This window comes from Bactrocera latifrons, unplaced genomic scaffold, assembly GCF_001853355.1.
Source record: "Bactrocera latifrons isolate USDA-ARS-PBARC rearing strain unplaced genomic scaffold, ASM185335v1 scaffold_35, whole genome shotgun sequence".
In the NCBI taxonomy this organism is placed as follows: domain Eukaryota; kingdom Metazoa; phylum Arthropoda; class Insecta; order Diptera; family Tephritidae; genus Bactrocera; species Bactrocera latifrons.
The window spans coordinates 135,395-151,325 of NW_017536990.1; the positions used below are offsets into that span (position 1 = coordinate 135,395).

The 15,931-nt window shown below is 33.4% G+C and overlaps 1 protein-coding gene across 17 annotated transcripts in view; it reads left to right on the forward strand.

Annotated features, from left to right (window-relative positions):
- The window catches only part of LOC108971628 (RNA binding protein fox-1 homolog 2), a 97,505-nt gene that overhangs the window by 32,501 nt on the left and 49,073 nt on the right, over window positions 1-15,931 (forward strand). For 15 of the 17 annotated variants that reach the window (XR_001993558.1, XM_018937828.1, XM_018937829.1 and 12 more), the window contains one exon: window positions 13,997-14,263. Coding sequence is in view for 16 of the 17 variants with exons in the window: in XM_018937828.1 (XP_018793373.1) it covers window positions 13,997-14,263 (267 nt within the window). In the remaining variant the exon portion in view is untranslated. The remainder of the gene's footprint in view (window positions 1-13,996; window positions 14,264-15,931) is intronic. The other 2 variants (XM_018937816.1, XM_018937830.1) reach the window with 1 other exon arrangement.

Below are 15,931 nucleotides of genomic sequence, written 5' to 3' on the forward strand. Positions count from 1 at the left end.
GACAACTGTCGGCATGCAGAGTGTAGTCGTGCAGCTGTCAAAATAGGTCTGTCGATAAGAACGTGTGTATTTAAATATTTGACAGATGTCGTTTGTAGTCTGTCGCGAGCATTGTATTCCACACATCATGCTTCACGTTGGTTGGCAGCGCTCTATCTTCTTGAAGTCAGTGTTTTTATTGAACGAGAGTCTAATGTAATGCTTTAGTTCTCTCATTTCGCGAACACAAATGAAGGTTCATTTCATGCGACTCTTCTTAATCAGTTTAAATTGACACTCGAGGTCAAATTAATTGAGATTTTATTTTGTTCACATTTTCACATTACATCCATGTATGTGTAGATTGTATCGTATTATTTCCTCCCTTTATTTGCATCTATTCGGCCACGTTGATTCGTTGAAGAAGAAAATAATAACTAAAAAAGCACTAAAATGAGGCAAATTATTCCATTGTAAAATTTTTTATTTTACAGATATATTAAGCTCTGACAAAGTTCGAATTCGCTAACTTATTTTGTTCTATCATTTACTTATGGTACAAGATCGTCAAGATTAGCGTGTTCAAAATCTTCGAATTCGCTAAATACTAAGCATTTCTTTCATTGTAACGTATAAATTTATTTTTAATAATTGGTTGGTTATAAATTATTGATACAGAGCAATGATTTTGCTTTTTTTTATTGTTTATTTTGTTGTTGTTTTTAATTTTGTTTATATAACAACCTGATTTACAATAATCATTTCCATTAAGGAATGGAAAATCACTCAAAAGAGTTAACCGTCCCGAAGTATAGTAGATTAAAAAAAATATATGGCTAGCTTATTCGACTCTCTAATAGAACGCCAAACATATTGACTGACACACACATAATGTTCTACATTTCTTTTCTTCTACATACATATGTACGTATATTTCTATTTGCAAGATAATAAATGTTTTGTTTGAAAATTCCAATTTAGTCCTTAATTCCAATAATATTTTGCCTCTATCGTTGTTAACTGTCATTAAATTTTAAGGCAAACTTTTAAAGTTGTTGTAAAAACAAGAAAAAACGTTAACTTCAGTTGCACCGAAGCTAAATACCCTTCACAGGTGCATTTCTGTTAGTAATTATGTTTTCAGTTTGTATGGAAGCTATATGCTATAGTAATCCCATCTGAAAATTTTTTTCGGAGATWATATTATTACCTTAAGCAGTAATCCATGTCAAATTTCGTGAATATACCACGTCAAATGTGCAAATTTTCCTTACAAGAACTGGATTCCGATCGTTCAGTTTGTATGGCAGCTATATGTTATAGTGGTCCGATATCGGCAGTTCCGACAAATGAGCAGCTTCTTGAAGAGAAAATGACGTTTGCAAAATTTCAAAACGATATCTTAAAAACTGAGGAACTAGTTCGTATATATACAGACAGACGGACAGACAGACGGACATGGCTAAATCGACTCAGCTCGACATACTGATCATTTATATATGTATATACTTTATAGGGTCTCCGACCCTTCCTTCTGGGGGTTACAAACTTCGTGACAAACTTAATATACCCTGTTCAGGGTATAAAAAGTACACTATGCCTCTCTTAACTTCATTTCGAATTCGTTTTGATTTTCTATATTTATGTGCACATACATATATAATCATAAATACTTACATAGCTCTGTACAAATTTACACTAACAAACAGCAGAAACGCACTCCGATTTGAGTATTTTGAAATAAATACGTAAAATTTAATATACTTATCATACACATCAGAAATAATGCACTCGATAAAACGTAAGTGTGTTTCGAAGTGAATTCACAAAAGATACTAAAGTGCTAGAAGAAGAGATGGTAAAGACGAACGTCCCACTTCCTGGCATTTGATCTCTATTCATTTTCCAAGAAACCCGTGTGCTTTAAAAATAATCGCACCTAGAATAAGTTGGCAAAGCAAATTACATACGTCACGCATTCAAGAAAAAATTTCCGAAAAGTAGCAATTTACAGGAGCTTTTTTTTCCACATGTTTTTCATTTTACTTGTATCTTTTTAACTGAAAAAAATATTCAGCTTAAAAAGTTAATAATATGAAAACTTAGTATAAGTACTTTGCCTGGAAACTCACAATTTTAGAGTAAAGTTTGAGAATTTGGATGTTATGCATACTCAGAACGTTTAGACATAGAGCGCTATTTGTTTTGTTTACAATAACTTAATCTCGACCAAAAATGGAATTAAATGCCGAATATTTTCACACGATTATTTTTTAGCTACAATTAATTTTTTGACGATGAAACTTTATCAAGGGCCAGTGTTTGTCAATGGTATGCTGAATTCAGTCATAGATCACTCCAAGACGAATTTTGCGAAAGTCGTCCAATTAAAACCTGCGCGGTACTCTACTTTCACTAAATACTTAAGTGATTACCTGACTTTGATCTCCGTATTATATCTATAAATTTTTTTTAGTATTTAATAAGTTTTTTGGTCTAACCAATTGTATTCATTAAATGAAATGAACTAATTTAATGTATATACATATGTAATTCAAAGAAAACTTTATTTAGCTAAGCTGACAACAAAGTATTAAGCCTTTCCCTTTCTCTTGCTTCGCTTCGTTGGTTTCCATCAGCAGGAATGTAATGCTAATGTAGGCAGGGCAGTTTCTCTATAACCACGCCATCAGGAGTTCCTTTGTGTTATATTATAATGCTATGAAGCAAAAATAATACATAATAACATTCTTATTGCTCGCTTCAATGGGCTAGTTGACCACACTGCTGTGTCGTGGCGCCGACCAGGAGAGCCTATGAAAACGTAGATAAATCGCCTATTGCTTTCAGCAACGGTCTGAAATAAATGCATGCGTTATTTGAGAAATATTACTTTCAAATTTAAATTTTGATTTATAAGAATAGAATATGTTCCCTTTCGGTTGTAGTAGCTACATAACAGCGTCTTTCAATTTCTGAAGGAGTTTTATATGTATGCCATCAATACATCCCAAAACACATGGGAATGGGTGTGATCGACAAGACTCAAAAGCTTTCTAACTCTTATTCTGCTGTTCTGTTTTATGAAAAATGGTGTAATAATAATTTATTTTAATTAACGAAATAACAATTCTTCCCACGAATGTTGATATTTGCATTCTCTTGAAATGACTCTAAAACACGTCATTAGACATTTGATTAATTCTTTCAAAATTTTGTTTGTCTTTTGGTATTCGTCTCCTTGCCAAATTTTTCTGCACAAATAATGCAGTCAGTCTTTTAAGCGGAGCGAAACACATTCTTGCAGGGCGTGAAATTTCGTAATAAAGTTGAACAAAAATAACATGCCAGCTTGACACGACTCAGGCGTAATCTGTCAAAAAAAGGCTATTGAAAAAAGCCTCTACTTGGATTCACCGTTATCAAACCACCGTTGTCCAGTTACGTTTTCAGATTTTGCTACTATAGGATATGTAACTGGGAAGAAAGATTTCGTTTTTTCTTGTTATTTTGTACTCAATAATGGCTACCTACCAACTTCTCACTGCGTTCTCAGTTTCACTTGTCTGAGAAGAGTCATCAACCGGTTTGTATGATGGTGATAGATCGTGGTGAAGTTGGTGCATTTGTCAGTCTAATAGTAGTGTAAGTCGGCGTCAAGGCCTCTTTATATCGCTTTAAATATATATCTCTTAGCCAACAGCAATTATGTTTTATAAGCATGTACATTTTATGCATGGAAGCCATATATTGCGTACATTTCCCACGCTTTAATGGTTTCATTGCACTTAACCCTTGTTAACTTGCCATTATTTCGCTAAATGTTTCTTAAAACTCATAAATTAGCTAAATTGAAAAATTGACGAGAAATTAGGAAACAAAAAAATGCAAAGGAACAAAAGACCGTCGCAAGAAAGGGGGAGATAAATTATAACTATGTAGCGTAACTATTTTCATTTCATAATGTTGATATTCGGGTTTGATTTTTAATCTCTCAGACCTCATTGAGTTGATATGAGGTTCACGGCGCACATTTGATGATTTTTATTGTCTTCCAACATGTTGCACGGAGTATAATGGATTTTAAAAATTTACTTGGGATATACACAATATGAAATATACAGAGATGAGAGGGATCATGGGAACATTTATAAACCCCATGAAGTCAGAATTAATATAAATGTAGCATTACATTTTGCAATAATAGCTGAAACTTTTCAATTAGCTATACGATCTTTTTGTTCTGTTATTTCACAACACACAGATTTCGTTTATGGATAATCTACAAATGTAGCCTTTGACGTTTCGTTGTTGTTTCGCTGCATCAAATTAATTTACATTACATTTTTGGCAAAGGCCACCGTTCTACTTTCGTTTGTTGTTTTTAGCCATGCCAGAGGTCCTTATGGTACCACAAAACCTGTGCCAACATTATGCCACGTAATATGTACATATATATATGTATAGTAAATAATTGAAAATTTAATTTATATACGGAGAAACTATTAAGTAGTCTGTTTTTGGAACATTTTCATATTGCGCTGGCTATTTTCTAGTATACTTGCATCGCAAAGGTCTGTAGCCTCAGTTACACATATGGCAAGCAACAAATGTTGACAAAAAATGAATGCATTACATAATTTGTTTGGCATATTTTACTTTCCAATCAAATTTCATTTGTTTTCATATCTTTAATTATCCTGTATTATATTTAATATTGGTTATTTAAATATGAGCGGTTTATAGGAAATCGCAGCTATGTATATATATTGTTTGAATTTTAAGTAAACGCTTCAAAAATTGGTAAAATTTTTGAAAAGTTTGTATGTTTCTAAACTATGTATTATTTACATTTAAATTCCGATTGGTTTTGCCGTTATAAGTCATAAAAGTGAGAAGACTTTCTTCGTTTTGAAACGAATCTTTATGAGCTTGCGTACACAGCGGTTTGAAAAGATTTCAATTAATTTTTTTGGGTTAATTTCAAACCCGTAATAAAATTTTTTAAAAGGCAGCGATGCCAACGTAATTTGCCACTTTGTCAAATTCCATTCTCGCTGAGTACGAAAACACATTTCTTTGGAAATTTTTGCATTTTAATATTCAATAAGTTTAGCTTTTGTTTCGACATAATGTACTTATACTTCTCTGATATTGCTTTAAATGTTGGTGCTATTCTTACATCAGCGCCAGATCTTATGTTTCATTGATCATACTATCATTGTTGCTTTGCATTCTATATGCTACTCTTTCCGTTTATTAATACGACTGTTTTAGTATTAATGAGTTTTAGTATAAATGCTCGAAGACTTAAGTTCACATTACTAGTCAGCAATACGGGACCAACAGTCCAGTTGATATGACGTAATGTGACGAATGATGCGTTTCGTCGTCGAGGCTCTTCATAGCTTTCTCCCTAGATTTGGTGGAGTAATTTAATATGTTTAGCTTCATTGCATTCAGTGCATAACAATTGGATAAATACATTTTTGCCAGCATACTGGCCATACGTACGTATGTACATATATGTATATGTGTAAATTTGTATACGAGTATTCACTGCGAATTGGTAACACGACGTCTCAAAACAATTGCAGGAAGTTGGTGGTATTCACATCAAATGTAAATAGTTTTATTCTTTGTGAGTATTTTAGGAAACAAATTTGATATAAATTATTTGATTAATGTATTSCCACTATCACAAAATATCAAAGAGTATATTTCTTACACGCAACAATAAAAATAAAAACTTGGTATATAACAGTCAGTAGACCATGAAGTTAGCCAACTATTCGATTTGATTTCACTATATTAACTGTTTATTTTGGTACTCGCAGAAACGTGAACGCTTATGTGCCCTTGTACCAAATTCAATACATTTTTCTGTTTTTGTCAACAAGATCATAAGCATAGTATTCCATTTTAAATCGTCTGAAAAGCTGTGTCGTTGTCACTCAAAACAAGGTAAATGACGCTACAAGTCCATAAGGTGGATATATTTTACGAAAGCTAATTGTAATAAACAATCACGATTAAATATACATCTATATGCAAATTAAAGCCGTACTTATCAAATCAAATATACCCTTAAGTAAAATTAATTGAAAAACCGCACAGTGGTATGACGACTTAATTCCTGAACAATTTCTCCAAAAACAAATAGTTAGAAAAGAACTGTTTGGTTATCCACTTATATTTAATTGAATATAGACGTAACGGCGTAATAGCCTTTATCGTAATCTCTGTTGGGATCTTTAAGTGAGCTTATAAAAAAACAAGTAAAATCGAAACAAAATAATAACTGTCCCTTCGAGGCAATATTTCTGCTCGCTATCTATGAGCCTCTCTTTTGTCAAAAAATTTACATGTAAATGCAACACCGAAATTTTCGAGTTTCAAATTACAAGTTAAGATAAATTGTTGGTATTTATTTACTCGTTTTAGTAATATGCATACAAATTTTCAACAATACATACTGTGGTGAACAAAAGTCCACATACACCACTAATTTTCATTGATGTGAGAGTACAAAAAGTGTTGACACAGTTTTATTCTAATATTTATTCTAATAACAATGAACTAAGAAAACCATTATTTTACTAAAAAAAAAATAAATTTATGGAAGAAAAACTATCTCGTAGAGACGTCAGCCTCTTTCTCAAAGAAGTAGACGAAAATCCAAAAGTATATGCTTCAAAACTAACCAAGCACATAACAAATACGTCACAAAAGAGTATCCATCCAAGAACAATACAAAGAACTTTAAACGATAACCTATTTCTCAAAAATTCGGAAACTTCTAGAACTCATCAAAAAAAGAAAGAAGATGCATTTTTGGGAATTGTTGAATTTTTACTTCCATTAATTTGTTGTTTTATATTAAGTAATGGATTTTTTTACTTTATTGTTATTAGAAAAAATGATTAGGATAAAACTGTATCAACACACTTTTCTAAAAAGTTTTGTATATTGTTGCAATACCTACCTTTAAATCTATATCTATTTACCTCGCTTACTTTTTATTGTTACAAATAACCGTTAGGTAATAACCGTTCATGATGTCTTCCTCATAAGTAAATTGAGAAAATTGAGCGTCACTTATAATTTCGTACTATTGCTGCTTAAACATCTGGAAAATTGAGTTCGACTAGCTCCTCTCTAACGCTTTGAGATTCGAAAACAGCTTATACTTGGTCTATTTATACATACATATGTATATCGTCTGTATATGCCAATATTTTTAATTTATACCAGTGTCAGTGTTGAGTCGCCACTAATAACTCAAAACTTGCCCCTCAACCGCCTCTTCAGGTGTCGCAAGACATTGATTTCTTCGTTAAGAAATAAAAAGATGCCTATGTGATGCGATGTCAGAACTTTACAGTGCTTTGCTCAAGAATTCAATGTTTTAAGTGTTTACAAATGTAGTTGATTCAGGCGATGTAAGTATGTATGTATGTCGTGGAGAAGAGAGAACCGTCTTCGGTGGTTGGTTTTCTTGACAAATGGTTATTTACCACTGTACTACCCTGTATTGTTTTAGTGGTATGGTTGTGACATATTGAGTTTTTCTGAAAATCAGTCAATCATTTGCGTGGAAATGCTTCGTGCGTGAATAGCTTTTTTTGGATTCAGTTCATTTTGAAACACCCATAACGTCGACAGCCGTTACTTTAGCGCTCATAAGTATAAATTCATGATTCATCATTTGTTACGTTGTCATAGATTCGAAGCACCGCTATCGTATTTTGATAACATATGTCTCGACCAATAAAAAGCCTTTTTTTGAGCAGCCATCAATAAACAATGGTCCTTGCTTCATTTTTATATTTGAACGACCGCAATAGAGCTGAAGCGAACATGTAGATGCCTTTATCCTATGTGCTTAAATGTATTTCTTTGCGTTTTGGTCTAACTGTTGTGTAACTAAATTTTTAGGACACCTATTAGGCACGTTTTTAATGCTTGAGCTGCCTTTCCTCCGTGCAAGCTATAACTTGAAGAAAAATTGACCTTTATCTCATATGGTATATACTCAAATAACCAGTCATTATAGGACTAGCTGTCGGAATACTAAATACTTCTATGACACACAATCTTTTGGATAAATCACTCTACAGATGTGGCAGACATAGACCAAGTCAATACACTACCAGAGAAGAGGATGATTTAGCCGAAAGCTAAACTGTTGGGCAACATGTTTACTCGTACATGGTCAAGCTAAGGCACAAATTAACATGCAAAATAATAATTTGGTACAGGGAATCAAAGTATGTGACATGCTTTGAGATATGAGCGAAACCCCAAATCTGGTGCATAATACTACCGTAATACTTATGTTCCGGTGTGAAACCAGGCGTAATCGAAACACAGCCAAATTCTTTCACTTTATCGGACATAAATACATGTATGGTTTGGTCAACCTTGGATATGTATATATTATTAAAAGTCAGAGGGAATTTTTTTCGTTAAAACCGCACCCTATTCTATCAAAAATGGGTAAAATTGAGTCAATATACATATGTATGATATTGGGCAATAAAACCAAATTAAATACGAAAATACAGATTTATTTAAGAACATATCGTAACACGAGTTTGAAAGTGGTGACGGAAATAGAAAATAATTTCCTTAACTTGAGCCCAAACACAGAAGGGTCCGCAAGATTTCATCTGTTACATAAAGCAGAGGAATGCTATCGTGAGCTATATGAAGAAGTAAAGGCAAAAAAGACACACATTCCCGTAATATTTTTTGTTTGTTCCTTTTATTAGTAATACATGTGTTCATATGTAATATCATGTGAATTTTCTCAGTACAAATAGATAGATTTACATGTAAAATAAGAGTTTTTTTATACGTTTTTCTTTTTTGCACGGATTATTTTTTAAATGGTCCTACTAGTGAATTTTATAAGCAAATCTGATTTTTTTGTACGAGTAATTCGCTGACCAAGTAAACCGTGCAAAAAGGAGGTCAAGTGTAATAATGTGGCATTGTAAAGTTGGTCTAGACTTTAGTCAAACCTCATACCCCTAAAACAATTATTTTTGAACATAAAATTTTAACATCAGGTGAAAATATTTCCTTGTTTTAGATTCCTGTAAATTTTAAAGTATAAAATGTTCGACTACATACACTCTTAGCCCTTCCCTACTTGTTTCGAATACTATTACTTTACCAAGCGTATGTTTTTTTCAAATTTGGCTATCTGTCAAATACGTTGAACACTTTTCAACCGCAATCGCATTAGCGAAACTCATCAATTCTTAACTACATTTGCGGCATCCGGTCAAATTGCTCATCTTTTGAACACTACTTGACGTGACCGAGTTCATCGATAAAGCGTTTTGCTAAATATATTAAAGCAAAAAATATTTAATTTTAACAAATAATTACTATTATTTATCCATTAGCAAAAAAAAAAAAAAACAAATTTATTTTTGAAACACACAATTTTTGATAGTACACTTCTTCTTTATTTCGCTAAATATCGATATCGTCTTTCAAACTTCCTATATTCCGATGTCGTCAAGTTTAATGATGTTATTGAAAAATATATCATCCGATCAGGAAATATAAAAACCACTCGGATGACTCCGATCGATTGGACTCCAGAGTGAAATTAGGTCATCCAAAATAATGTTCTGGTATTTTTGCTGTTTTCTATGCACGTTTTTTTTCAATATTTATCGAATACGAAATTTTCAGCCTGGTAAAATTATGTAATTCTATAATTGGGACAGCCTTTAACGGAAACATTTATAGTGTAAATTGGGTGAAATCAGGTTATAATTACGCCTACCTCCCCATATACGGTCATGTTGAAAACCGTTCGAAGTACGAATACTACGTCAGAAGTATTAATTTCTATAAGTGAAAATTGGACAATGGGTGTCGCAACGCTCATCTTTAGAAGTAATTCTACAAGTATAGCTTCTTAGGAACCATTCGACTAATTTCAATAAAATTTGGCTCAAAGCTTTATCCCAATATTCTGAAGTTACATTGCGGAAATATTCGAAAAGGACTACAATTTAACTCCGTTCCCAGGACAGTCGGGTCTACGAAAACCGGAACGGACCCGGATTTTTATCCGGCCAAGGACTGTCAATTCGGCAGAATTTCTGCCGTTACAACAACAAAAATTTAAAATTCGGTAGGAATATTTCGCTTTACAGTAATAAATTAAGTCCAATGAAAATATCGGGATATCACGATTGAAAATTCTCGAGATCGGCCTGCACCTTTTCAAGCTCCCTTATATCGAACATTTTATCCCTAGCGCCTATGCCTGTACCGAAAATATTGGTAAATTTCAATTCCGGATATGGATAAAGTCGGCGAAAAACATTACTCTGACCACAGCATGTTACGTTGTAAAAATGAATGAATTGGACGCCTATTTCGCAGATATCACAATTTTAAATATCATTTGATTCCTCCACTTTACAGTATAGAAATAAAGTATCAAAGAACACATCGAAGTGAGTGAAGAACATAACAGCTCTAAATAGTATACTTTATACATATATACATATGTATCAACAATAAAATTAAGCGGGAATAATTTTCAACCAATAAAATAAATATAAATATCAGCATTCTTAAGAGTTGTACCTTAACAATTTGCGTCATTATCGTCCATTAGTTAGTCTAAACTGAAGATAGCTGAGTGATGAGAAGGATAATATTTGAAACTTATAATTATGTTGCCGTCATATATGGCAGCAGCAACTGCAATCTGTACAACACTGCTTCTTTATCGATTCACACGTTCACAATAAATTTCAATTTGCTGCCAAGTTGTCAGCCCTGAGCGATCGCAATGGGCTATAGACGCTTTGAGCGCAAATATTCGGGCTGTGGTGCCCAAATGCAGCCGCTAATTGCTTCAGATTTATGTTGTTGCTGTTTCTGAAAGTGCTTAGTAGAATTCATATAAGAGTGCATATACCCGTACCCTCCTCACCAGTCAAGCCATGAGTTCATTGGGGCGGCAATGATGCGCTTTTCTAATTCAAAATTATTGTTGGATAGCAGACGTGGTAATGGCGGTGATGTTCTTTGGTTTTTGGCAGCGAGCTGACGATGGCGATTAACCAGGCGACAAAACTTGCCGCGTCTGCAACGTTTGCCAAGTGGCAAATTGTGATCATAAGTGATGAACGGTAAAGTTTAAAAATTATTAAATGCCAGCTGCGATGCACACTTGTTTTTCAGTATGTCAACTACACTTGTCCCTTCGCTCATACTTGCACATTAACATAAACAATCCGTAACTGACAATTGTGTATCATGCAAAGAAGCGCAACAATTATTGTAGTGTATTTAATGAACAGTTAGTATTACTACATACCAATCTATATACGAGTGTGCATTTATCTACATTAGTCAGTTATTTAAATAAATTAACGTAATTACTTTGCAAATCCTAATAAATTTCTGTCGTTTTCAAAAAGTATTATAGTAACTATAAAGGTAATTTAATGGGTTCTAATTTCCAAAGATATGCATAGGGCTGCCCGCTGACGCTTAAAGCCGAGGCGATATAACAACAGTAGGCCGGATAAAATCAGTGTCGATTCCATTAACTTAACTGTTACAGGATACAAAAATCATTATAATGATTATAAGAGGGCTAAGAAAGGGCTTAAGCCGATATCCCTCAGTATTACCAAATTACACTATCCCCAACATAACATGGTCACTAGGGTGCTTCAAAAATTTTTTTGGAGTTGTTTTCTTCAGCTCTTACCCCCTCAAATGTTAGTGATTGACAAACAAAAAATATACTTCATTCGCTAGATGTCGCAGAAGGTTGCAAAAATACCTGTTTTTCGATTGCGCGCATCTGGTGGGGGTAGGCGGTAGGTTGATGGTTTTCCAGAATTACTTAACAAATGTTAAGCTTGTCGCTTCATGTATGTCGACAAGCAGGTTCAACAAATATAATAAACAAAAAATAATTCAACGCGCTCGTGATGTGCTTAGGTAATGAGTAGCTTACACCAATGGAAATCGAAAACGCCAATTGAAAATTTAACGATTGGAAATACTCTTTCGAATTTGAATTTCTGTGAAACTTTGCAGGGTACGCTTATAATATTCGTAATTGACTCCAAGGTGGCGTTGGAATTATGTTTCGATTAGTTTGTTGTTGCAGAGTTACTAGGCCAACACAAAGTGTTGTAATTCGCAATCAAAAGTGATTTAATCAATTGAGTTTCGCTGTGCGTTCAAAAGCTTTAAACATTACCGATATAGAGATTTCATACATACATGTGTACATACATACATGGTTCGGCTGCTACGAATGTAGGTTACACCTACATGTTTGGCAAACTAGGCTATCAGTGTTATTATTTCATTTATAATTAAAGTGACAAAAATGCTAAATTATGTAATATTATGCCACAAACTGAAAGTTATATTCAATTCAACAAGATAGACTATTTATATTTACATTATTGCTTGTGTTGTCTTAGACCTCAACTAATGCTAATGTCCAATGTAAATATTAGTTCATAATTTTTCAATTGCATCTGTATAACTTATTGACATTTCTGCCAGGAGACGGTACGAACGATTGCGACTGAAGTATAACCTCACCAGTCGCAATCGTTCGTACCGTTAATAGAAATATATTAGTTTAATTGTAATAAGATGTATATATATTGGAGGGACAAATACTGCTTACTGATCCTAACTTGGTTATATCACCGATATAACAACAGTTGGCCGGATAAAATCCGTGTCGATTCCATTAACGTAACTGTTATGGGAATAGGTCTACCTCTGTAATCACCATATAGGTAAAGTACTATTCAGGATACAAATATCGTTATAATGATTATAAGAGCGCTAAGAAAGGGCTTAAGCCGATCTCCCTCAGTATCACCAAATTACACTATCCCCAACATAACATCTCCACGAGGGTGCTTAAAAAATTTTGTTTGAGTTTTTTTTCAACTCTTACCACCTCAAATATTAGTGATTGACAAACAATAAATCCTCCCTCAAGTCAGACGCTGTAGCTTAACTCTAAAGGGTTACATTTACATTTGACATAGAAGCTTTCGTTTTTTCATTCAATAAATAATTTCACCAACTAATTTTCGTTTCTCAAAAAGTTTAAAAGACAAAGTTTAATTATCTCAATTAGGCGATTAAACATAGTGATTTGAAATTTGGAATTTTTTCAATAAAAATAAAAAAAAGTTTCTGAGAATAATAATTGTTGTCGCTGGAATTTTTATAGTTTGAAAAACCAACTTTATGGATATGTGATGGTTATTTTTGAGAAATAAAAATTAGTTGGTGTTTGGTAGGTGAAAGAATTTAAAATTGTGTATTAGTGGATGTACGCCTAGTTTCGCCCATTTTCGTACTGTGACATAGGAATATGAGAGCATACCATGTGGTGGACGGATTATTTATATATATATAACACTATATTTAACTCGCTTAGTTTTAGGTGATACAAACAACCTTTAAGTCAGGCTGTTAGAGCATAAAAACAAAACACCAAATTTATTATTTTTGTAAACATTTTCTATATAAAATCTAAAAAGTGAACGAAACTATAATCATAAAAATAGTGCAAGGTACTCAAAGAATTGTACATATTTCACTTATACATTACGTATTTATTAAAAAATGAGGCTCAGAAGGTTTACTCCCTATCCAAAAACAAAACGTGAAGGGGTGAAGTTACCCAGTCGCAACACATGTCAAACATATTTCTGTGGCACATGTGAGACAAATTGGTTTGTTTGCAAAGAAGCAAAGGTAATCAGTTTTAAATTCCACATTTGTATTAAAAAATGAGTCGTTTATTGGCTGAAATTAAACGTAATGTCGGGCTTATCAGAAATCAACGAGTTTGTGTCTCTGTCTAATCGTAAACGTTCATACACTGAAGCAGATTCGATGGATTTACTTATTTCGTTTCATTTTTGTCACTACGAAATTCAAATATTGTTTAACGAAACATTTTTTTGCTCTATTTTTACAGCATGTGGTGCAGGCCGGTGTTGCGCCATTTCCAGGCGCTCCTACCGGCTATCCATCAACCGGTGGGCAGGTAGCCGTTGCCAATCCTGACAATCTATCTATGGGAGTTGCGGCCATCAAAGCTGACCAGGTGTCACAAATGAAGACTGAGAGTGGAGCACAGATCTCAGGAGGTACAAATGCAGCCACGTCAACTTCTGGTGTGCAGCTTTACATGCAACAGAAGAAAGTAAGAGCAAAAACACATCCAAAAATACCTATTGCACAAGTGAGTGTTTCTGTATATGCGCTAAAAGTTTGCGTGGATGTGTTGTGTAGAATCGAAATCACACAGGGCTGATCTATAGTACGCCTGTAAATATGCTTCGAATCATTTTTATTTAAGATCTTTTTAAGATAATTTGCATGCCCGTTTAACCAACCCTATCGCAATATTTTCATATTTATTTTCACCTTGCACAGCTACAAATAAACATATGTACATATGTGTATTCGATTTTAAAAGCCAACAGTGTAGAATTAAACAAAAAATATTTAAAAATTCTGAACTTAAAAACCTGTATTCGAAACGTCTAAAACAAATGATTATACACATGTATATACGTGTATTATAAATAAATTTGTTATGCCCGTGACATTGTTATTCCGATAGTTACAGGAGCCCTCTTTAAGAATTACTAATATTTTTTATGTAAAAGCATAAAAATAATCTAATAAATTAGGGAAGCCTTTTACAAATATGTGATGAGTTACGTAAATGTGACGATTGTTCTAACGGAACTGACAAAGCTACTATTATTCCTTATAATAATCTGTTTAAGAAAATGCATGCATTACAATTTTTAAGTATTTTTGAGTTATTACTATTGTTATTTTGTGACTTATCATTCGTCTATTAGATTTCCTTTTTTCGCTCTGCCCTTAATTAATTTATTTTTATTCGCCAAAATCCATAAAAAAGTAGCGAAACAATAATATATTAAAATAAGTACACAAATAAGTAAAGTGCACAATCATAATATTTAAAGCCCACATATTAATGTCAAGAACCCATGATCTTTTACCAAAATAAATCCATTGATTATTTACTTACGTTGGAGTTTCGGCGACAAAGCAGCTGTTACAAGCACATATGTATATTTTTATGGAAATATTTACATACAAGGTCCGTTCCAAAGTAAACAGGACTTAAAAAAAAAACAGAAGAAATTTGTTTGTCAAAATCAATTTATTTTATTAAAAATATTCTCCTTCTGCTTCAATGTAGCTTTGTGCACAGTTCAAAAGCTTGTCGAAATGGGTGTTTTAGCTCTTTGGCCGGTATGGCCTTGAGTATGTGCTAGCCTTTTGAAAGGCCTCTTCGTCTGCATAACGCTTTCCTTCCATGGGAAAATGTATTTTTCCGAAAAGAAAGAAGTCGCACGGTGCCATACTAGGTGCATGCGGTGAGTGGTTAATGGTTAAAATGTGATTTTTGGTCAAATAATCATCCTTCGAATGTTGGATTCTGAGAAATTTTTGGTCGTCAGTCAATTTGTGCGGAACAAACCATGCGCACACCTTTCGTAAGACCAAATGTTCGGTCCAAATGCGATAAATAGATGATTTGGAGATGTTCAATGAAATTTCCATGAATTTCAATGATTTCGGCTGATTTTTGATGAATTCACGCACATGGAATTTCAGATAATCACGGCTATTGATTGGCCCACATATTGATCATCATTTATGTCCTTACGACCGCTTTGAAAACGTTGTAACCAAACCACTCGTGCAATCTGCTACGAGATAGGCAATCATCGCCATAAGCTTGTTTCATCAATTGAAATTTTTGGTAAAAGTTTTGTTAATTATACTCTCGCAACAAAGTTGCTAAAGAGAGTATTATAGTTTTGTTCACATAACGGTTGTTTGTAAGTCCTAAAACTAAAAGAGT